This window comes from Pan paniscus, chromosome 2 (assembly GCF_029289425.2).
Source record: "Pan paniscus chromosome 2, NHGRI_mPanPan1-v2.0_pri, whole genome shotgun sequence".
NCBI classification, from domain to species: Eukaryota; Metazoa; Chordata; class Mammalia; order Primates; family Hominidae; genus Pan; species Pan paniscus.
The window spans coordinates 153,002,105-153,026,616 of record NC_085926.1 but is presented as its reverse complement, the minus strand read 5'-3'; the positions used below and the strand labels follow the sequence as shown (position 1 = coordinate 153,026,616).

Sequence of the window (24,512 nt, the reverse complement as noted above, 5' to 3'; positions counted from 1 at the left end):
AAATCTAGGTATGGGGTGGTTACAAACTCAAGGTCACCAATGTAAATTTAAGGAATTCAACTAAAGCTGAGCCTAGGTCTAATTTTAAGCTGATGCTTTTTCCACAGTATCATTCTGCCTTAACTCCAAATGACATTTAAAAATTTTCAGAAACTCTACAGAGAGGCAGAGGAACCCAAATTAAGTTATAGAGCAACCACTGTTTTTCTTGACACCCAATTAAAATATTAATTGCTCTATAACATGTATATAGTCATATAAATTTTTTCCACCTCACTTGGACCTGGATTTTAGAACTCATTGAGATAATCACAGAAATCTCATGTCTAGTGGATTCACAATAATAAACTTCAGTTGGCACTCCCGAAATTAGTGAAATTCTTCAGTCTTATCTCATAGTCCATTTCAATGAATGGCTCAGAGCCAAGGGAGGACTGGCAATTATTTTCCAGTAGGGATTCCTCCAGAATTCGCAACCGAAACATATTCTAATAATAATAATAATAAAAAGTATTCTAACTGTGTTACAGTTAAGTTAAAGTGCCATAAGTCTAAAAATAATTTTTCTTTTTCAGGTGCAATTTGCATTTTGAATCCTGAAAGACTCTGCTGGCAAAAAGCTATTAGGGATTATACTGTAATTTAAATACAATATATCACTTAAAATGAGTTATCAGATCTGCTGTTGATTATAATGTTAGCAAATGATGATAATGTTCCTTTTTTAAACTAAAGCTATAGAAGGTCATGAAAAGGCTACATTGTTCCCTTAGTAACACTCTTCAGGTAGATCCCAAGTTCCCTGGACCCTGGCAGACATCTCTGAAGAGGGAGCAATGGGTGTCCACACCCATGTTCCTTCTGTTTAAACATTGTGTTATTTTGGATCATATTGTCTGTCAAGAATAACCAGCTGACTTCAATAATATGTGATTACTGAGAGTAACTCAAAGCATCTTGCCTTTGCATCAATTTTGGTTAGGGAGTGGTACAAAAAGACAACAGCCAGAGGAAAGCTGAGTCGATAGTGCTTCTCGAATGCTGCCTAAAATGAAATCAAATTCTAAAAAGGCTCTTTTCTAGAGAGCACTAATAAATTTAGTAACTATTAATAAACCAAACATTTGATTGGCACAAGGCAGTATTTGGCTCCATATGTTTATATTTTTTACGGATTAAATAGCTATTTTCTATCATAGAAGATCCAGAAGATTATGTTAAATCATTGGCTTTCTCCAAAAGATTTTCTTCTTGTGAAGCATGAAAAGACTGAAACTTTTCATTTAATTTCAACAAATATTGACGGCCTCTATATACCCGACACTCTTAGGAACTGAACATACCATGGTGTGATAAACAGACATAATCCCTGCCCTCACAGAGCTTGCAGGGTTTCATCTTAAACAAGACCATTTCTTTTATAATGCACGTGAACTCCTAGATGGTAACTATATCTAGATATGAAAGGTTGTTTTGTGATGCTCAGGTCTCATTTTCAATTCTCAAACTTACTCAGTGTTCAGTTGACAAGTAAAGCTCCTACTGTATTCAGTTGATAAGTAAAGCTCCTCCTAACCTAGAGGTAAGGAGTCTCTTGTAATGTCCTTCCATAAGTGAGTTTATGCATGTATGCGTGAGCTGGCTAGGAATTTGAATTTGTGTGTTATGAATGAAGTGAGCAGGGACAGAGGAGTTTTAGAGGATGGTGGTTGTTGAAGAACAGCAACACTTAGCTAAATAATGATGTTCAAGAGAAGAAGAACACAGAGTGTTAAAAGAGAGAAGAAATAAATTATTGAGAAGGGAGGAATTCAGAACAAACCACAGTTGGAAAAGAAAAACCAGATGATAGAGACTTTGCTCCTAGAGAGCTGGAAATGCTTACACCCAAGTAGAAAATCAGTTGAAATTTTCCCTTAAACAGAAAAATAGTGGGAAACAGAAACACAACCGGAAACTGTTTCCTCATTAACCTAGTTCTAGCTTAGGAGGGTAGAATTAGCAAGGTGAATTAGACAACTGAGAAGAGCGTAATTGACTTTATTGCTAGCAAAGAAGATGGATCAGATAGAAAGGGGCTAAACCTAGGAGGCTTGATACAGAAATACTGAATGGAGAAATCTGACTGACATAAGCAGGACCTAGCTAGACTGAAAAAGTTTCCTTGAGGCAGCTATATTTGTGTATTAGGTATGCTTACAAGTCACCTTGCATAGGCATCAATAGTTTTGTGACTTCAAGATAAGGAACCTGAGAGTATATTTATTCAATCAATATTTATTGGTAACTTACACATTGCTGGGTGCTAGAAATAGAATAATGAATAAAATAGAAACAGTCAAAAGTTACATTTTAGTGGAAAAAAATCAGACATTGAACAGCTAATAACAAGTGGGATATGAGTTATAGGTAAAGCGTATAGGGTGCTCTGGGAATGAAGGGGGAGCTACCAGTCAAAGGTAGAGGAGAGAGGGCAATTCATTCATTCCGTTGGCCATTCAACAAATATTTGAGTCAGGTTCTGAGCTGTGTCCCAGGCAAAGAAAGTAGGTGACGTTTTTGACAAAAGAGGCAACCGAAAGACGATTGGCATGCAGAGTGACTCTCTGCCGGTGTGGACAGGTAGGCTACCCTCTGAAGAAGGGATAAAGGAGGAAGAGGTAGGTCTCAAGGTTTCGGCATGCTGGGAGCCCTGCCTGTTGTTGACTGGTGGGAGCAGAGGCCTGGTCTTTGTCACCCTGCCCAGTGAAGGGGAGGGAAATGATCGTGGGAAAGAGACCTCATTCTTGCTGAGGTAGCAAGAAATGGCAGCCTTGCCCTAGAAGCCCTCATCATGGGCATCTCATGAGAACAGCTTTACTTTTATTACAAGCTGTCTTTATTGTTCTGGCTGGTTGCAAAGTTCTAAATCATCTTGTTAACACATGCCCTGCCAAGTTGACTTATGCTATCTCAAGCCCAAGTGCGAGCAAGTTCTTTCCATGAATCCAGGAAGGGCTCTTGTGGACTGCAAAATGGATGACCATGTGGTTAGGTGAGGGGATGAAGCCTCAGATCAACAGTGCAATGAGTTATCAGATCGGTATGGTATGCACAATTTTTGAGAAATGACTCAAAGGATATTTCAAGGTAATCCATAGAATACAAAAGCAATAATTTTAAGTATACCCCCACCCAGGGAAAGGATTCTAATTCCTACGCCTAGCACATTCCTATGACTAGCCCATAATGGACACTCCAAAAGGATCCTTCATTCTCAATTAATTACACCTTCTTATAGTAAATCATCACCATCTGCTATTTGTAAATTAAAACCTGCACATGCACTGTATCAGAATCTTAAAACATTCTGATACTAGCTTCTTTTTCCTGTTACTATCCATGAATAAAAAATGATTTTTATTGCTCATTTTAAAGTCATATAGGCAGGATCTAAAATTTTTTTAACTTTTAACATATAATTAGATTTCCTTTTACTAAATAAACAAAACAAAAGACCAATTCCCCCCTCCTAATAGGTGTGATGGCTGATAGGTGAAGGACAAGCAGGATCCTTGGCTGTCTGTGTTGGCATACAAAATCAGTAAAGCTGTTCCTTCCTCAGTAAATGAAGAAACATTTTTTTTCCATGTAAAACATTCATCATTCACATAAACTGGGCTCTGGTAGAAGTGGTTTGACTAGCCCAGTGAGACTGAATCCCGGTTTAGTTAAACTATAAAGGACCATCAACAGAAGAAGTTATCAGCTACGAGCAACAGAAAGAAGTCTCACAGGGAGGGCACCCACAGCAGCTGTGAGGAGGGAGCTATAACCAGCAGATGGTGTGTGTTCATCCAAGGAAACTTCAGTTCTCCGTGGTCTGGCAAAAGGTCATGAGGTTAAGAGCTAAGCTAGATTTCAGTCCCAGAAGACAGAAAAGAAAAAAAGAAACTCATTTTCCAGAAGGGGGGAATGAGCCAGGAGTGAAATCCCAATGGGAGAAGGCAGAAACCCATTTACTAGAGCTGGGGTCAGAGGCAGATCACCAGGAGTAGGGCTGACTGGAAGTGGAATGTTGGAGCTACTGACCTTGGCCCCAGTGAGTGCCTGGGCCTGGAATGGGACTGATCCTACAGCTGGAGTTCCATATGGAACTCAACCAATTTGTCAACTTTTCAAAGCTTCCCACTTCTTTGTTTTCACTTTATTACCATAGTTGATATGCACCATGCAAAATGTATTAGGCTGTTCTTGCAATGCCATAAAGAAATGCCTGAGACTGAGTAATTTATAAAGAAAAGAGGTTTAATTGGCTCATGGCTCTGCAGGCTGTACAGGAAGCATAACACCAGCATCTGCTTTTTGGGAGGCCTCAGGGAGCTTTTACTTATGAGAGAACGTGAAGGAGGAGCAGGCATCTCACGTGGCAAGAACGGGAGGAAGAGAGTGGGTGAGGAGGTTCCACACACTTATAAGCAACCAGATCTCATGAAAACTCATTCACTATTGCAAAGACAGGGCCAAGTCATTTGGGATCTGCCCCCATGATCCAAATACCTCCCACCAGGCCCCACCTCCAACACTGAGGATTAATTCAACATGAGATTTGGGCGAGGACAAATATCCAAGCTACATCAAAAAGTTTCATAGCACCAATTGCTACTAAGTTATTTATTTATTTATTGAAGACGGGGTCTTGCCACGTTGCCCAGGCTAATCTCCAACTCCTGGGCTCAAGTGATCCTGCTGCCTCAGCCTCCTGAGTAGCTGGACTACAGGTGTGTGCCACAGCACTCACCTCTACTATTTTATAGTAGCTATTAAAAGATTCATATTTGCATGATATGAGTTTCTTTAAAGCAACTTTCAAAGTTTCATGTGCATCATTTCTTCTCAACATATTGTCAGATCCTTGCTAGACTATTATCTACAGTGCTTTGAGTAATTCATAGTTGAGTTAATGATTGTGGGTACACTGCATCGCAATACTATTTGTATATTTGATTCACTCAAACATTATTAAAATTATTTCTCTGAGGAATCGCCACACTGTCTTCCCCAATGGCTGAACTAGTTTACACTCCCACCAACAGTGTAAAAGTGTTCCTATTTCTCCACATCCTCTCCAGCACCTGTTGTTTCTTGACTTTTTAATGATCGCCATTCTAACTGGTGTGAGATGATATCTCATTGTGGTTTTGATTTGCATTTCTCTGATGGCCAGTGATGATGAGCATTTTTTCATGTGTCTGTCGGCGGCATAAATATCTTCTTTTGAGAAGTGTCTGTTCATATCCTTTGCCCACTTTTTGATTGGGTTGCTTGTTTTTTTCTTGTAAATTTGTTGGAGTTCTTTGTAGATTCTGAATACTAGCCCTTTGTCAGATGAGTAAATTGCAAAACTTTTCTCCCATTCTGTAGGTTGCCTGTTCACTCTGATAGTAGTTTCTTTTGCTGTGCAGAAGCTCTTTAGTTTAATTAGATCCCATTTGTCAATTTTGGCTTCTGTGGCCATTGCTTTTGGTGTTTTAGACATGAAGTCCTTGCCCATGCCTATGTCCTGAATGGTATTGCCTTGGTTTTCTTGAACTAGAAATACCATTTGACCCAGCCATCCCATTACTGGGTATATACCGAAAGGAATATAAATCATGATGCTATAAAGACACATGCACATGTATGTTTATTGCAGCACTACTCACAATAGCAAAGACTTGGAACCAACCCAAATGTCCATCAGTGATAGACTGGATTAAGAAAATGTGGCACATATACACCATGGAATACTATGCAGCCATAAAAAGGATGAGTTCATGTCCTTTGTAGGGACATGGATGAAGCTGGAAACCATCATTCTCAGCAAACTATCGCAAGGACAAAAAACCAAACACCACATGTTCTCACTCATAGGTGGGAATTGAACAATGAGAACACTTGGACACAGGAAAGGGAACATCACACACCGGGGCCTATTGTGGGGTGGGGGGAGGGGGGAGGGATAACATTAGGAGATATACCTAATGTAAATGACGAGTTAATGGGTGCAGCACACCAACATGGCACATGTATACATATGTAACAAACCTGCACATTGTGCACATGTACCCTAGAACTTAAAGTATAATAATAATAAAATATATATATATATAAAGAAAAAAATTATTTATCTGTCACAAACACAATTACTACTATTTTGCTTCTTGGCTTCTAAGTTAGTAATATTGCTACATACATGTGTTTTAGAAATAATTCATTTAGTGTCAAACCAGCAGAAGTATCAGAAACATCCTAACTTCATTCAGCTAATTTCATTATTCCAGAAAATTAAGCCAAACAATGTAACAAAAGCTTTTTTTTCTGGGAGTATTTTTAAGTAACTACCAGATCCTCAAGTATATCTTATTAGAAGTCTTTAATGATTTGGAGTTTTTTAAATAAGAATTTCTTTGAAGTTCAGGGAAGCCTTGATTAACAACAAAAAAAATTCCTTAGAAGATACGGCCTGGGCCACATCCACCATTTAATACTTGGCTTGCTTGTTTTTACTTAAGCATCAAGAACAGAGAAACAAATCCACTGCTGGCTATTGGGTACCTGCTCAGTGACTTCAATTTAACTTAGCAATCATCTAGTCTAGTCTACGCAGTGGACCAACTCCCTTTTCATTAGCTTCACGGTGAAGGCACTGTAGTTGGACTCCTCTGGATTGAAGAAATGTAAGATTAAAGGAAGATTATACCGCTGAGAAATGTTTAAACAAAACATATTGTTTTAAGATAAGAACTCATTGATTCATTTTGAGTTTTTATCTAGGATAGTGAAAAGATAAAAATGACTAAAAATGAATTCATTTGTAATTCTATCAAATGGAATCCCACACTATATGCCAGGCAGGTGGCCCTCCAGCACCTCTTCTTATTAGTTGCTGCTTACCCTTTTGAGTGATAATTACATATGACAACACGTGTACTGAAAATACTAATCCATATGAACTAATCTCATCAGGTGGCATATCCCTCCACCTTGCCCCAACATGGAAAAGCAAAACTAGTTTTCTGTTATCACTTGGTGCAATAGCCAAATCCTTACTGTCCACTCTGCTTATTTAAGCTTCTGCCAGTCAACCTTCCCCGCCTCACCTACTTTATCTCTGTCTTCTACTGACTCCAGAGGCATTCATCTCTGCTTGTTTAAGACTCTGGCACTTTGTGCAGTCTGCCCTTCCACATAAGTTCTACCATCTTGATATGTAACATCAGAGACCCTGTGGACAACCTCTGCTACACTCTAGCTTAAGAATTTCTTGACCATCTGAACTCTCCTAACTTTCACCTTCACTTCACATTAGTCTACACATTTTCATGACAACATCTTAATGTTCTCATCACCCAGAACAGTTGTACCTCTGAAATCTTCATCTCGAGTAACCCCCCTCTCCAATAAGAGTCTTCTGATTCTTAGAAGTGTTTTTTGTTTGTTTGTTTGTTTCATTTCTTTATTCCCTCTACACCTGTTCTTCGACTTCACTGAAAACTCTCACCCCATGGCCACTCTTTTTTTTTTTGAGACAGAATCTCACTCTGCCGCCCAGGCCGGAGTGCAGTGGTGCGATCTTGGCTCATTGCAACCTCCACCTCCTGGGTTCAAGTGATACTCCTGCCTCAGCCTCCCGAGTAGCTGGGACTACAGGCGGGCGCCACCACGCCCAGCTAATTTTTTTGTATTTTTAGTAGAGATGGGGTTTCACCATGTTGGCCAGGATGGTCTTGATCTCCTGACCTGGTGATTCACCCGCCTTGGCCTCCCAAAGTGCTGGGATTACAGCTGTGAGCCACTGTGCCCAGCCAGCCACTCTATTTTTACTTTACTTTTCTTTTATATCTTCTGTCCAGTGTACATCCTGTGGTGCCATCCCTGAAACCATCATCTCACCAAAGTATTTCATTCCCTTGCCCCCTGCAAATGAGCCTACCCTGAATTGATCCAGCTGCCTTCCTTTTCCCTTCCAACTCTAGTCTATCTAATAATGTTTTTTATGTGTGTGTGTTTATTTACTGGCTCCTTTACTGCTGTAAGCTCCTGTAAGCAGGGACATTGTGTTGCTCACTCTGTGTTTAGGTGCTAAGTATCCTTAGCATCTAAAACAGTGCTGACAATATCTGTTGAAGCCATTATCAGTGATGCTGGAGAAACCCCACAACTGCCTGGTTTAATGCCATTTCAAGTTATAGCCTTCCACTTCAACAGAGCCATCAATTCTGTGTGCATGGCCCACTCCTCACATGGACGCTTTCCAGTCTTCATACTCTCCTTACTTACTTTCTCTACCAGCTCACTCCCAGGCGGAGATTTTTGCTTGTTACTTCACAGAGGCAACTGGATGATGACCCATTCAACTTCCTGTCCCTCCTAGCTTCCAAACATGTTTGCATTTCAGCCATCTTGGCTTCTTTCTCCCTAGTATTAAATAAAAGGGGGAGGAGGAGGCCATCCTTTATCTCGGAATCATCCTATATTCTTTTCTCTGGATATACATCCTCTTTTACTTCCCCTGGACAAAATCCATCAATTTTCCACCTGATCTTCACCTGACTCTTCAATGTCTTCCTTTCTGCTTTCAACATTTAGCCTACTCAACCTCTCAGCTGTGCTTAATTCCAATGATCACTCTCTAATTTTGGACAGCTGCTCTTCCATTTGCTTTGGTGATTTTACACTTCGCTGATTTTCCTTCTACCTCTCTGATTACTTCTCGGTTTCTTTTGGAGTTTCTTCCTTCTCATTTTTAAATGTTGCTTTATGTGATGCAATTCTGGGTTCTCTTCTCCATTTCCTCCCTAAGAAATCTCAACCATATCATCCACATGATGATGACCCCTGAATGTTTATTTCCAACACCATCTTCCCTGAACTCTACCACATCGAATATGTATCAGTATCTCAAATTTAAACTATCTCAAAGTGAACTCTTCACTGCATTGGTCCCAGCCTATCACCCAATAAGCTCTGCTTCAGTGCTCCCTAGCTTGGTGAACGGCTGACTTATCACCCAATTTACCAAGCCAGAAACTTGTGTTACCTTTTCCTCACTTCCTTTTCACAACCTCACCTATTTACAGAAACATTGTGCCTTATGAATTCTACTTCCCAGTAAATATTTCTCAAATCTGTCCATTTCTCAGCCTGGGCAACATGGTGAAACTCCATCTCTACAGAAAATTACAAAACTTAACGGGGTGTGGTGGTGCATGCCTGTAATCCCAGCTACTCAGGAGGCTGAGGTGGGAGGATCGCCTGAGTCTGGGGAAGTTGAGGCTACAGTGAGCTGTGATTGTGCCATTGAACTCCAGCCTGGGTGACAGAGTGAGACCCTGTCTCAAAACAAACAAACAAACAAACAAACAAACAAACAAACAAACAACAGCAACAACAATAAAAACTGTTGCCATTCAAATCCAGGCAACCATAATACTCATACAAATAAGTGCAGTAGCCCAATTTCCTGCCCACAGCCATTCTTTATTTCTTCTAGTCAGTGATCTTTCTCAATAATTCTGATAAAGTCATGCATCATTTAAAACCCTTCCTTCTGTGACCTCCCACCGCTACTAGAAGGAAGTGCATTCACTTTAACACAGACTACAAAATCCAATTCCTGCTTATTTCTTTTGCCGATAGTGAACACTTCTCCTTGCCTCCACTCTCATATCTTCATACACACCCTCTATGACAGCCTTACAGATATTCTTTCAGTTTCTCAATATTGCCAAGCTCTCTCACACACCAGGGGCACCGAAATGTTATTCCTTTGTTTGGGTAAATCTTTGCCTCCACTTTACAAGGCTTGAGCTAGACAGCAGCCAATCTTGACAATGTCACACATCCCTATTTAAAATCCCTTAGATGTCCCCTGCGGCATTTTAATTTTATTCATTTTCTACAGACTTTGGGAGATAATGCAACCCATTTATCATGGCATATAAGACCCTGTGTGACCTGGGCCCTGGTTACTTCTCTAGTATCATGTCTTGCTAGCTTCTACATCCCAGCCATCAGGAACCACTAGTAGGTCCTAAACTTCCTGAGCTCTTGCCTCCATCTTGCATACAGACTATGCACGTGCTCTCCTCTGCTCCCATTGGTTGGGCAATTCAATTATCCTTCAGAACTTAGCTGGTGAAGTGGGACTGCTTTCCCGGCCTCATTGCTATCACTTTAGCTGCCCACTCCCAGACCCGCTCTGGTTTAGGTGCTCCTCTCTCAGGGCACCTGTAGCACACAAATCTTATCACCATCATAGCACTTATCACACCATATGGTAATGTTGTTTATGTCTGTCACACTGACCAGGTTTTCATTTTCCTGATGGCAGGTGGTATTTTAGTTCATATTTCCAATGTCTAGTGTTCAATGTTTAGAAGCTGCTTGATTAATGCTTTTGTGGGGAAAAAAAATGAATGCCAGGTATGGTGGCATGTGCCTGTAGTCCCAGCTGCTTGGGAGGCTGAGGCGTGTGGATTGCTTGAGCCCAAGAGGTTGAGGTCAACCTGGGCAACATAAGGAGACCCTGCCTCTAAAAAAAATAAAAAATAAAATTAAAAAAATAAAATTAATTAACTAATGAATAGATAAATGAATAAATGAATGAATGGAAGAGGTAAAAAGTTGTTCTAATGTCTCTACAGAAATATCATGCCTGCATTACACTGGGGAAATTTAGGAAGACATTCCAGGTTCAGCTTGTCCACGATAAGCAGAAAATCAGGCTCAGTGTCTCTCCTCTCTGACTTAAAGTCTTCACTCCTCTCTAATTTAAAGTCTTCACTGAGCACACAGTCTGAAATTGAACCTGTTAAAGCAATCAGTTGGTCAATATGTACCTTCTTTTAAAAATGCAAATATCCAGGCAATTCCTATACCCCTTAACATCTATTCATTTACTTAAATTGCTTTTCCTCCTAACACATAACAGAAACTACTCCACTGAAGAAATGGAAACTTTGTGTGCCCAGGAAGAATAGAAGGTTTAGTAGTATGGGTACATTTCAAAAGCTTCCCAAATCATTGTAATAAGCAGCCATATTTGAAAATCACTATTCCTCAGTGCTTCTCAACCTTATTTTGCAGATCACCTGAAGAGGCTACTGAAAGTGCAGCCGCAGATTCAGTAGGTCTGAGGCGGAGCCTGAGACTGCATTTTTGCACATTCTCAGTGGCTGCTGCTGTTGTTGGTCCATGGACCACGCATTGAATACCAAGGATCTAGTCATTCTCCTGATGCAGACCTCTGACTTACTTACTTTTAGGGATTAATCAGAGGTGAGAAAAGGGGTACTGGCAAGGGCGAGTGCAGATTAGCTAGGTTTACAAACTAAGGTGTCCCTGTTGGTAGGCTTTTCTTTACAGGAAACACAGATTCAAGTGTTCGTTTCTGATTGTGCTCATTCTAATTGATTCAAAGCCTGAACTGTCACCCCCATACTAAGACAGAGCACAGCAATCAAATAAAATGTTGTTCATAAAGGATGACACATTTTTATTTGAGAATATGTAAAATGTACCACATTCTCTCTTTTCTTTCTCTCTGTTTCTGGCTACAACTTCCTCTTTAAAAATATACTGTTCGCCTTTTGATTTGATTTTTATTTGATTCTCAATAAAAAATTTTAAATAGTGCATTTGCAATTTTCATGAAATAAGATGTCATATGAATCCTATCTGTGCATTATACCTATGGTGCATCTCCCTGAAGGACGTGTAACATGAAATAGGCTGTCGTTAGTCTTTGCTGTTTCCCTGTAAAATGAGACACTTTCAATTCCAATTTTGTAGATAATGAAAATGAAATGCAGAAAGCTGAACTGACTTAATTAGGATCTCATACCAATCACACAGGATGTGGCCAAAACTTACATCCCAGATCTCCCATGCTAAAAGTTGGCTTAGTGGAAAAAGAAGCAGTAAGCTTCCAAAAATTGTGCCTCCGTTACTCATAACACTTGCATCTCTTTGAAATAAAGTTTATAATTTAACAGCCCTTCTCCTGCACATATCAGTTGTTGGAATTTATATTCTATTCATCTGATTATTAACCTACATTCTTCCTAAAATAATTCAAAGTGGCCTTAGAGGGATACATAAAATAAACTAATATACATTGCATGAGAAAGAAAAGAGGAACAGGAATAAAGCTGATGAAGCAAGTTTATACAAAGAAGTCCTACAATTTCAAGTTAAATTCAAATTTGGTTCTTGACTTTCTTTTTTCGTTTTTTCAATTTTTTTTTTTTTTTTTTTAGACAGAGTCTCACTCTGTCGCCCAGGCTGGAGTGCAGTGGCAAGATCTCAGCTCACTGCAAACTCCACCTCCTGGGTTCAAGCAATTCTTGTGCCTCAGCCTCCCGAGTAGCTGGAATTACAGGCGTCCACCACCATGCCCAGCTAGTTTTTGTATTTTTAGTAGAGGCAGGGTTTCACCATCTTGGCCAGTCTGGTCTTGAACTCCTGACCTTGTGAGCCACCTGCCTCGGCCTCCCAAAGTGCTGGGATTATAGACGTGAGCCAAAACGCCCGTCCTGGCTCTTGACTTTCTATCAGTTAAGGTGAAAAGGAAAACATCTCACAGCACCCGTGTGAAAAACCAACACATTTTTCCAGAAGCAGGAACTGCTAACTGCTCTGTGGTAGACCAAGTGGTCTGGCTTTGATCCAGATGGCTGGTACACCTGGACACATATGTCTTTGACTTCCTCTGTAAGTGAAACCCCAGGGGGTAAAAACAGGGCTTCCAACACATAATCCTGAAATAATTTTAATTTCCCAGTTGATTTACTATTTCCAGAGACTTTTCGTCAATATATTGCTAATATAATTAAATAATAGAGGCTCACTCAAACTAAAAAGCTTGAGTTTATTTAGTGAAGATTTGAAAACTACATTGAAAACTACATATAATCATTTAAACTGCAAAAATGGAGCTCAATGGACTCAACATACAATAGCAAGCATAAGATCAAAACATGAGATAACTATGTAAAAATGGACATTGGAGAGATGGGGGAAAGAATGAAGGTGAATTTTTGTTTGCTTTTTTTTTTTAACGGCTTTGGGTTATTAATTTGTATACCATAAAATTCACCCGATTAATTTTTGGTAAATTTACACGGTTGTGCAACCATCACCACAATCCAATTTACACTTGATCTTTAGCCAAAAAGCTGAGAATTTGTCACAGTCCAATTTTAGAACACTTTCATTACCCCAAGAAGTCCCCTTATGCCCATTTGCAGCCAATCCCTGCTTCATCTCCAGCCTCAGGCAATCAATATTTGTCTTCTGCCCCTATAGTTTTGCTTCTTATAGAAATTTCATATAAATTGAATTTTACAATATGCAGTTTGTGTCTGGCTTATTTCACTCAGCATAATGTTTTTGATGTTTATCTACACCATTGCACATAACAGTAGTTTGCTCCTTTTTATTGCTGTGTGGTATCATAGTTTATAGCTATATGGCATTTTGTTTATTCACCTGTTAATACATATTTGGGATATTTCCATATTTTGGCTTTTATAAATTATTTATAAAAACAGCATTATGCTGTAATGAAGTCCTTATGAGGATATGTGTTTTCATTTATTTTAAGAAATACCTAGGAGTAGAATTGCTGGGTTGTATGGAAAGTACATATTTAACATTTTGTAAAAACTGTCAAACTGTTTTTCAAAACGTTTCTAACATGTTGATCCAGATGTACTAAAATTTACATTCCCACCATTAATGTATGATGGTTCAGTTTCTCCGCATCCTCACTCACAGTTGGAACTATCTTTTTCACTGTAGCCTGTGGTGGTTAATTTTAGGTATCAGCTTGACCAGGTTAAGAGATATCCAGATAGCTGATAAACCATTATTTCTAAAGCATTATTTCTGGGTGCATCCGTGAGGATGTTTATGGAAAAGAGTGGCATTTGAATTAGTGGACTGAGTAGAGAAGATCCACACTCTATCACCATTGTGGCTGAGCATCATCCAATCTGTTGAGGGCCCAGAAAAAACAAGAGGCAGAGGGAGGGGAAATCCTCTGTTTCTTCTGGAACTGGGACATCCACCTTTTCCTGTTCTTAGACATCAGAACTCCAGGTTCTTGGGCCTTTGGATACTGAGACTTTATATACATATACCATTGGTTCTGTTCCCTGGAGAAGGCCTGACTAATATGTGGCCCATCTAGGATGTTTTGAACAGAAAGAACGTATTCTAGTTTTCAGTTGGTTCAGAAATAGGATCAAAACAAGCCACCACTGGCCCCCGACAAAATCTCCTTTTCTGAATAGTCTTAAAGAATGAAAATTTACAGGATTCAAAAGCTTGTGCAACATTCTCCTTATGGTTTTTTGAATTGCGTATTTTTCAATTTCCTTCAATTAATCTGTTTTATCAACTTGAGCTTCATATCATATCAAAGGCTTACCAGAAAGCACCTTGCTACCCCATGGATTTGCTTATGAGTAGGACAAAACAGGATCCTTCAACAACAGAGGAATCTTTCTATATCTCTTATTCTAAAATGTTAAATGTCAAACCAGGATTCTCACCCCAGTCTAAGCTAGTTTGTATCCACCCCCTCTACATGTAGATAATTTCTGTAGCTATAAAATAAACCTTTGGAGTACCACTTAGCTTACCAGGCATTGCTAGTTGTCTTTCCCTTTAACTGCTTAATTCAACTTAGGTATGTTTTCAATTTATTGACCATTCATTAAAAAATGATGGTGTACTACTTGCTTAAAGTTTCCCTGGAGGGTAAAAAACACATGTTATATATTTATGTATTTATGATATAACTGATTCCCTTTCTTGGAAAGGATTTGATTGACAGATGCTAATTTTGACTGGATAAATGTAAGGTAATATCCCTACACAATTTTCATGAGAATTGTGCCAGGGAAGCCACACAAAGCAAATTGCCACATGCCACATTTAAATTAACAAAGGTGTGCTTCAGTGGTCTTCCTACTAAGATGTCTGCTGCTTTCTTATTCCATGAAGGATTTTTTCCAAACTTAACTACATAATGAAATAGCCTCATTTCCTACACTAAGAGGCTGCTACAGGGCCAGTAGCCCCCATGAGTTAGCCATCAGTCCTTCCTGTATTTACCTAATTGTGCTGTTTTTCTTCATGGAGGTTTCAAGGTGTTAACAGGCAGGAAGGCAGAGATGCCTTGTGACAGCCAGGAGAAGGTTAGCTGTTGCCAAGATGCATCACCTAGGGCATCACCATGATCTGGCCCTTGCAGACATTTGCAAGCTTCATTTCAGTTCAAGGGTCATAGCTCAAAGCACACAAATCTGATTAAATCAGTATGTGCGTACAGTAGTCTCCCCCATATCTGTGGTTTCACTTTCCATGGTTTGTTACCCATGGTCAACTACAGTCCAATATATTAAATAGAAAATTCCAGAAACAGACAACTCATATGTCTTAAATCACGCACCATTCTGAGTAGCGTGATGAAAGTCACGAAGGAGGCTTCTCCATTATTATCATATCAACTGTTGCAGGATGATGGTGTTTGTGTTCAAGTAACCCTATTTTACTTAATAATGGCCCCAAACCATAAGAATAGTGATGCTGGAATAATGTTACAATCGTTCTATTTTTTATTAATTATTGTTATTAATCTCTATGTCTAATTTATAAATTAAACTTTATCATAGGTATGTATACAGAAAAAATATAGCATATATAGGGTTCAGTCCAGTGTCAGACATCCACTGAGGTCTTGGGGGATCCTCAGAGGATAAGAAGGGGACTGCTGTGCATTATCTCACCATGCTGAAAATATCTTTCAAGTAACAGAATGCCACCTCTCCTTGTATTAATAATTAAGTAATCATCAAAAGTTTTCTTGGTATGTGCAGAATTAAAATAAAAGGAGTGGACAGTTCTGAGAGGTGTTTCATCCAGGTCTTGATGTTCCACAAGCCTGTCTGTCAAGGCTGCCATCGACAAATATGCAGTGTACAACCTGCATGACTATACAGGTGGAGGTGGTCCACTTTCTCTTGTAAACTGTATTGATCATGTCTTAGCTTGGCTTCTGTGGCCTCTGGATAATTTAGGACCACACTTCTAACATATGCTTCTGCAGACCCCTCAATTCTCTGTTGTCTTTTTCTTTTTTTTTGGTGATAGAGTCTTGCGCTGTCTTCCAGGCTGGAGTGCAGTCGTGCAATCTTGGCTCGCTTCAACCTCTGCCTCCTGGGTTCAAGCAATTCTCCTCCCTCTGGGATTATAGGCATGTGCTACCATGCCTGGATTTTTGTATTTTTAGCAGAGATGGGGTTTCACCATGTAGGCCGGGCTGGTCTTCAACTCCCGACCTCAAGTGATCCACCCGCCTTGGCCTCCCAAAGTGCTGGGATTACAGGCATGTTGCCGTATAAGGCAACATATTCAGAGGCTCTGGGAATTGGGTGTGAATATCTTTGAGAGGCCATTATCCTGCCTACCGTTAAGAGGGAAGCATTGATAACATCTTGAGACCATTTAAACCAGTGGTACCCAGTCATAAGTGACCGTGCTGCCTGCAGGGGACATTTAGTAATGGCTAGAGACATTTTTTGGTTGTCACAACTAGGAGAGGACTGCTACTGGACATCTAGTTGGTAGAGGCCAGGGATGCTGCTAAATATCCTATAATACACAGAATAGCATCCACAACAAAGAATTATCTAGCACAAAAATATCAATAGTGATTGAGTTGAGAAACCCTGATTTAAAGCACAAGATTCCTTGAAATCTAAGTTAGGAAGGTTACAATGCAATGGAAATCAGTTTCAGGATTCAGACTTACATGGAAAAGTCTGCAAAATCACATACAAGTTTTATAACTCTAAGTTTTTGATGACCTTATAAGGTAAATAAGTGATGAATAATACTTTGAAGCATTTTGATCTCTGCCTTAAGTTGTTATTTCTTAAGTGGTATTTATTTTACTTTAGGTCTGGTGTAATCTTTCATACTGATGCATTACACATATAGGCAAGTTAATTTAAAGTATACATAAACATCATTTTATGTACATCATAAATATTTAAATCCTAGATGCTCAGATTTTAAATATGTAACACCAAACAGATTTGAAACAGCCTTCTGCAATATTTTACTTCTGTCTTGGTATGGCTTGACTTCTCTATTCCTTGACTTCAAAGAATCAAAGATAAGTACATTTGCTATGACATTCCCTTCCACTGGAAGAAAGGTTCAAGTTGGGGCCATCTTTCACATAATGTAAGCACCCTGAGTGTCAATACTTGCTTTTCCCATTCTCAAGAATTTCTGAGCTCAGGTTTGAACCCACCCACTCTCTTAAAGTGACCTATAGACTTGCTGGTAAGATATTTTATATTTTTTCAACATCTCTCTTTTCATATTTCTTTCTTTTCTTTTCTTTTTTTTTTTGAGATGGAGTTTCACTCTTGTTGCCCAGGCTGTAGTGCAATGGCACAATCTCAGCTCACTGCAACTTCCGCCTCCCGGGTTCAAGCAATTCTCTTGCCTCAGCCTCCTGAGTAGCTGGAATTACAGGCATGCGCCACCACACCCGGCTAATTTTGTATTTTTAGTAGAGATGGGTTTTCTCCATGTTGGTCAGGCTGGTCTTGAACTCTCGACCTCAGGTGATCTGCCCGCCTCAGCCTCCCAAAGTGCTGGGGTTACAGGCGTGAGCCACCGTGCCCAGCCTTCTCTTTTCATATTTCTTTTTCTTTCCATCTACTCTACTCTGGCCACTCTTCTTTAATACTTGCTTTTGTCCAAGATTTCCTCTAGGGTTTTCCTAATTTGCAACAACTTCTAAAAGAAATAGTTGTATTTTTCTGTGGCAGAAAAGATTTCCTAACCAGCAGAAGACTGTGTGTGTGCGTGTGCATGAGTGTGTGTGTTTATGAGTATGCAGAGTGTATCCATGAGGGTGTGTGTCATCTTATTTATTCTCCTAGGAAGAATAGTAACTACCAATGTGAACAAGTATTCTAATGGCTTGTGAACCAACAGAGCAGAGTGAAGAAAAATATACAGCTATACAGCAACCTTGTTTACCACTGAAGTTATTTCTATTGTATACATTTCTCTGCCAAGATACATCCTGCAAGGTGTTTTACATTTGGTTTGATTTCTAAGCTACAATTAAAGGATACAGGTTAAATACATTTTAGTGAGTTGAGACTTGCCAAACCCTATTTAAAAATCATATCTCTAAACATTAAGTCACATTGAAGATTCCAGATTCTGAATGTCACATTGCTCCTTGGGAGGAAAAACCTGCCTAGATCTCTGAGGCAAAATCACTTGTCGTTTATAGAAATACGCCTACCTAGTCAAAAAATCCAGTTTCTTCGAAAATAAAATTCAAGGAAAAGAAGAGAAAAAGGAAAAATAGTGAGAGAAGAGAGAATCTATAGATTAAGATACCAAAGAGACATGTCAAGTGTATTAAAGACAGAAGAATTAACCCTTAGTAGTCAATATGTAAGTGGAAGTTTCCCAAAACAGGACAGCCTGAGCATATAATAGGGTAGCTGGTAGAGAGAGGAAGCATAGGAGGATCTGGGGAGGAGGTAAACGTTAACTTTGACAACTTGGCACATGCTGACTTTTGCACATGACCACGGAGATCCCCCAGCCAAGGTACCTGTGCAGCCATTTCCCTGGGGAATAAAGAAACTTCGTTTTTGAGAAAAACTTACTATGTCGAGCAGCAAATGGCTAACATCTAAATCAAGTCTCCCTCACGCTCCCCACATCACATCTCGGGGTGTCTAGTCATTGCTCTTGTGACCCAGAGCAAAAAAACCCATCAAAAAACAATACAAAAAAAAAAAAAGCAAAGGGCACAGATTCAGGACATTAGACTATAACCTAGAATTGCCAGATATTTTCCCGTCATTTTTTTGCAAAGTTCAGTGAATAACAAAAATCCAAGTAAAGAATATCCAAGACTGGGTGCAGTGGCTCATGCCTGTAATCCCAGCACTTTGGGAAGACAAGTAGGAGGACTGCTTGATCTCAGGAGTTCAAGACCAAGCTTGGGCAACATAGTGAGACCCTGTCTCTACAAAAAAAAAAAAACCAAAAAACAAAAAAAAAACCCCACAACCTAGCCAGGAATGGTGGCAGGTGCCTATAGTCCCAGCTACTCAGGAGGCTAAGGCAGGACGATGCCTTGAGCCCAGGAGATCAAGGCTGCAGTAAGCTGTGATCACAACACTGCACTCCAGCCTGGGTGACAGAGCAAGATCCTGCCTCAAATAAATAAATAAATAAATAAAATTAAAAATAAAATTAAAAATATCCAGCAGAAAATGGTTAAAATTATTTGGAGCAGTTTATTTATTTCTTATAAGACACACAGATGTTAGAAAGGAGGTTTAGAATCTCTTGTTAAAGGACACAAATATTGTGTTCATATCCCAGGTGCTGCCCTCAGCTACCACCTTCCTTTTTCTTGAAGAAAGAAGAAATACTCCCATTTTCACCACACTCCAATTGATGGGATTTATATAGCTTCATATACTTCTCTGTTTTCTGCTCTGACTTATTTTTCTTCTCTTCTAATCATTGATGTTGTTTAGCCCTTGAACCTCTTCTTAAGTTTAGCCCTTGAACCTCTTCTCTTGAGAACTCAAATACTTCCAAGGCTTCCACTATCACTCCTAAATTGACAGATCTCAAATCCAAATTCCAGCTTCTTAAACCTCATCTCTACCTTCCTGCTGTCTATTCTCATCTTAGACCAAACACATCCACATCCACCTCATAACCTCTCTATTTCTGTGTGGGCTGCCTCCATTCTCTTTAGTCCCTTGGGTTTTAAAACTTGGCATCATTCTCAATTCATTCATTTTATTTAGCAAGTCAGTTCTACTGAGTCACCCAATTCTCCCTCCCCATTATCTCAATAGTACTCTTCTCTCACCACAGGCCAACCTCTTTAGCTTACACTTGGAGTACAGAAGCAGCCCCTGCCTGCCTGCCCTCCTTTTCACTCAATCCAGTCAACCTCACATTCGCAGAATCATCTTTCACCTTTGGCCTGATCACTCCTCTGTTCAAAAATATCTGTTTCTCCTGTATTACAATATCAAGGCTAAACATGGATTTCAAGGTTCTCCATAATGTGCCCTTCTATCAAGCGTACACTTTTACTACTTCTCAATAACATAGTTTATTTCTTTTGTGTTTGGAATTCCCTCTTCTGCACCGCCACATCTAAATTCTAGCCCTGCTTCAAGGTTCTTCCCAAATTTAAGGCTGGGTGCGGTGGCTCATGCCTGTAATCCCAGCACTTTGTGAGGCCGAGGGGGGCAGATCACCTGAGGGCAGGAGTTCGAAACCAGCCTGACCAATATGGTGAAACCCCGTCTCTACCAAAAATACAGAATTAGCCAGGCGTGGTGGTGGGTACCTGTAGTCCCAGCTACTTGGGAGGCTGAGGCAGGAGAATTGCTAGAACCCGGGAGGCGGAGATTGCAGTGAGCCGAGATCATGCCACTGCACTCCAGCTTGGGCGACAGAGCGAGACTCTGTCTCAAAATATAAAAAATAAAAAAATAAATAAAATGAAATTTCTTCCCAGATTTTAACTTCTCCACCTAGCTTTACATGCCTACATCTCACTCCCTTCTTCTCACCCACCTAGTGAGGTGCACTGAGACATTTAACACAATGATACGAAACTTACCATTTCATATGTGTTCATTTTCTTTCTTCAACTACATGGCAAGCTCCATACAAATAGCGATATAGTTTTCTATTGCCCTGCTATACAGCCCAGGGCTGAAAATAGTAATATATTTTTCAGAGTAAACAAGTTAATTAATCTACTACTTAAATATATTTTTATTTCCATTGATTATAGAGCCAGACACATAAATAATTGATCTACAATGAATAAAAGTGTAAACAAAGCAAATTAAGATTAGCATTTAATTTTAAATATTATACATCAGTTGTATAACTATTACACGTAAAAACCATTTCTTACCTGATTTTATGCAGTCTGATGACTTGCAAATACCATCTAGAAAAAGGAGAGAATATACATAAATATTGGCAACACACATTTTTAAATTTCTATTTTTCTTTTGTTCTTTTAAAAACTGCCAATTAAATAAACAATTTCTTAAAGCAAGAACTAAAAACTGAACATTATATATCATTGTCAGTGGTTAGAAAAAATATAAGAAAATAAAATAGGTAAAATCTAAATTTAAAATTTTGATTATGGAGAAAAATGTGTTATTATATCTTCTCTACCAACGAAGCCCCAGGCCTATTAAATTGAAATAATCAGTTGTTTTTGCTTGGTAATCATTTTTTTAACCATTAAACAATCAATCTTTTTTCATCCTTGTTGTAAAAAACTTCCAAGACTCAAATTAAATTTGTTAAATTCCTGTGAAGCCCTTTAGAATTTCAATGACACAACAAAAGTTGACTAATGACTACTACTAAACCTGGCCATAAAATTATGTATATTTTAATCAAATAAAACCATACTTTAGATTCCTCATAAGTAAGCATGAGCGCACTAAATATACTTGCAATTAATAACTTAGCTCAAACATAAAAGGCACCGTACTTCAAAGTTAATTATTTTGACATATTGATGTTACATTTTACAAATGAATCTCTTTGTCAGTCTTTAAGTGCCTCTATCCTTAACACATTCGTTGGATAGATGGTAAAAGCATGGAGGAAGATTTCCTTCTCTTTTGCACTTATGGATGCACAGGTGTGGGAGTAACTCACCATCGTAGGTTGCATAGAGTGCGATCATTGTCACAGCTATGATGGTGAGGAGCAGGACAAGGACCGAGAGGCTGATCTCCAGCGGGGTCCATCGCTGTTTCTTCTTTGGCTTTGGAGTGTTGATATCAGTTATATCCATCTGACTTTCTGATTTGCCCATCACCTAAAATCTGCAAAAAATGAAAATACTAATAATGAAAAACAAATAAATAAAAAAGAAAATGTCCAAATGCTTAATGTGGCTGGATAAAAGTAAAAGGCTCAGTTATTTTAAAATAGAAATACATTTTTGCTGTTGAGAAGTCAAAATTTTGTTGCTGAACGCAAAGTATATAGAGCCAAATGAATTTGACAGGTCTCAGTCACCTTTTGTTTTTTGTTGCTGTTGTTTTGTTTTGTTTTGCTTTGGTATATCACTGAAAATCTCAGCAAAATTAGACAGTAAGACTTGGTTAAATACTCAAGTAGGATTAATTCAGCAGTTTATAAGCAAATAATTGCTGTACCATCATTAAGAAAGTTTTAAACTCACCCTTTTGAACTCTGGACTAACATCAAAGGTTAATTTTATATCTTGCTCCAGTGGCTTCCTTTATAAGCTCAAAAACCAATGACTAATACCTTGAGGTTTTGACTAAGCAATAATTTGAAATATTAATATAGATAAACAGCAAAAGGAATGAACACATGAAGTAGTTTATTTTAGTCATAAAAACAACCTTTATTTTTACAGTTCAAAATTACTACTACTACTGATACCAGTATCTATTAACTGGTTAGACAACATTCTGAAAATGGTCACTCACTGTACCAAAAGATACCTGAATATCCAACCTAACCACAGCCAATCCCATTTAAGAGGGGAGTAAGGGGGATAAGTAAACAAAATAGTACAAAAAGTTACCAAGTTGATACTTGTAGTCCTGTATAAAGCAGGGTATGCAAAAACATACCTGTATTCCTAAAATCTTTCACCTCAACTGGAGATGTGTTAAAAACTTTAAACCAAAAAGTGGACACTGCCACAGAATAGAATAAAGAATTAGGAAACTGGGGCACAGAGAAGTCAGGCAACGTGTTCAAGACTACACAACTCGTCAATATTCTTTGTAAAGAACACATTTGGTCACTGTTCAAAATAAAGCTGTATCATCATGCAGTAAAAGCTTACTGTAGAAATTTAGGGGGAAAATTAAGGGGATATAAGCCTAAATATTAAATTTCATCAGGGGCCTAGTGACACTTTATCAGTCAGTCTTCAAGGATTAGAACACACAATTTCCATTTTTCTGCATGACTGTATAAAAGAACATCTTAAACTAGCAGATTAGCTGTTTACAGCTCAATACAAATTGCTCTTAGAATTTGGTCCCAGGATGAAGTGGCGGCTCAGAAATGCTCTTATAATTAAAGATCTTTGTTGAACACACACAATTCTCTACGGGTGTGTTTTGTGGAAACTGAGGCATAGGAGAAAGAAGAAACATATTCTACATTTGAAGTACGGTCTGGGAGACCCAGCAGAAAACTAGAAATTAACCTTCCCAGTGAATTATTAATAAGCGAACCACAGCTAGACCTTAAAGTTCTGGATACAAAGTCTTAAACATGCTGTCCCCTTGATTACATGAGGCTATAAGCAAGGACAGACTATCAAATAAAAATATTTTATTAGACAATGAAAACCGTGTCTGCTAAATAAAAGTGGAATGTAATGTACCTGAATGTTAAAATGTCTTACTTAATGGTTATGTAAGGCATGCTGGCTTAGTCTCACCACCCCTGGGGTTATGATATGGAATTGCATTGATTGTAGTCCTATTTTAATAGTGTATTGGTTGGGCAAAGGAAAGAGGGGAACAAATTTAATAATACTCTGGACACTTTACAGAGAGGTAAACAATAATAATTCTCCCAGTCTCCCCATGTTTCATGACTGTCCTAAAGAACACCTGAATGTTAAGCACATTTGCTAAAGTATTTCCCTTTCCTGAATATTGTTCCCCCCGCATATGTCAGAAGACAATGTAGAGAAATGTTTTACTGGTACAAAATGACTTTTTTTTTTCTTAGTTCTTCCTTAGAAATGACAGTCAGTGTCCCTGTAAAGTAAAGCGAAGGGGTGAACCAGGGCAGCCTCAGGGTTAAATTACAGGTGCTCTGTGGAAACTCCATGCCTTGTGGTGTAGTAAAGCTAGTGGATAAGCATTTCTTTCTCCCTGTAAGCTACTTTTCCTTGGCTTCTCCTCCTTACCCTTGAGGCTGGGTACGGAAGCAGCTGGACTCTTAATGGGTCAGCACCTAAGTTTGCAGAAACAGTTACAGAGAAATGAAGACAGTGACAGAAGCTGCATCAAAACAATATAATCTTTGAATCACCTGCAAAGGCTTCCTCCATCTCCCCCTCTTGTAAATGCTCTGTAAATTCTTAAAGGAAGTCTTTTGCCCTTAGTAGCCTTTTTTCAAAAGCATCAAGCAAAAGCAGAAATGATGCAAGTTTAATCTCCTAATTAACTTTGTCATCATTTCCAGTTAATTCCAATTAAATTGGAAGGTTCACAATTTTTCTTTAAGACATCAGGGAACAGTATCTGGAATCTCACTGTGGAACATATGACTAAACCCCAAATACCTGAATATCCAACTTAACCACACCCAATCCCATAAAGAAGAGTAAGGGGGACAAGTAAACAAAAGAATACAAAAAAAAA

The 24,512-nt window shown here is 38.9% G+C and overlaps 1 protein-coding gene across 10 annotated transcripts in view; it reads right to left on the bottom strand.

The window, feature by feature from the left end:
• The window catches only part of MME (membrane metalloendopeptidase), a 101,257-nt gene that overhangs the window by 72,602 nt on the left and 4,143 nt on the right, over positions 1 to 24,512 (bottom strand). For 4 of the 10 annotated variants that reach the window (XM_063602990.1, XM_063602991.1, XM_063602989.1 and 1 more), the window contains exons 2-4: positions 24,056 to 24,102; positions 21,802 to 21,971; positions 21,035 to 21,070 (exon numbers count right to left, since the gene is read on the bottom strand). In XM_063602990.1, coding sequence (XP_063459060.1) covers positions 21,035 to 21,070; positions 21,802 to 21,961 — 196 coding nt within the window. In that variant the 5' untranslated portion in view covers positions 21,962 to 21,971; positions 24,056 to 24,102. Of the gene's footprint in view, positions 1 to 21,034; positions 21,071 to 21,801; positions 21,972 to 22,333; positions 24,103 to 24,180; positions 24,270 to 24,512 lie in introns of those variants that run through there. The other 6 variants (XM_003806098.5, XM_003806097.5, XM_003806099.8 and 3 more) reach the window with 3 other exon arrangements.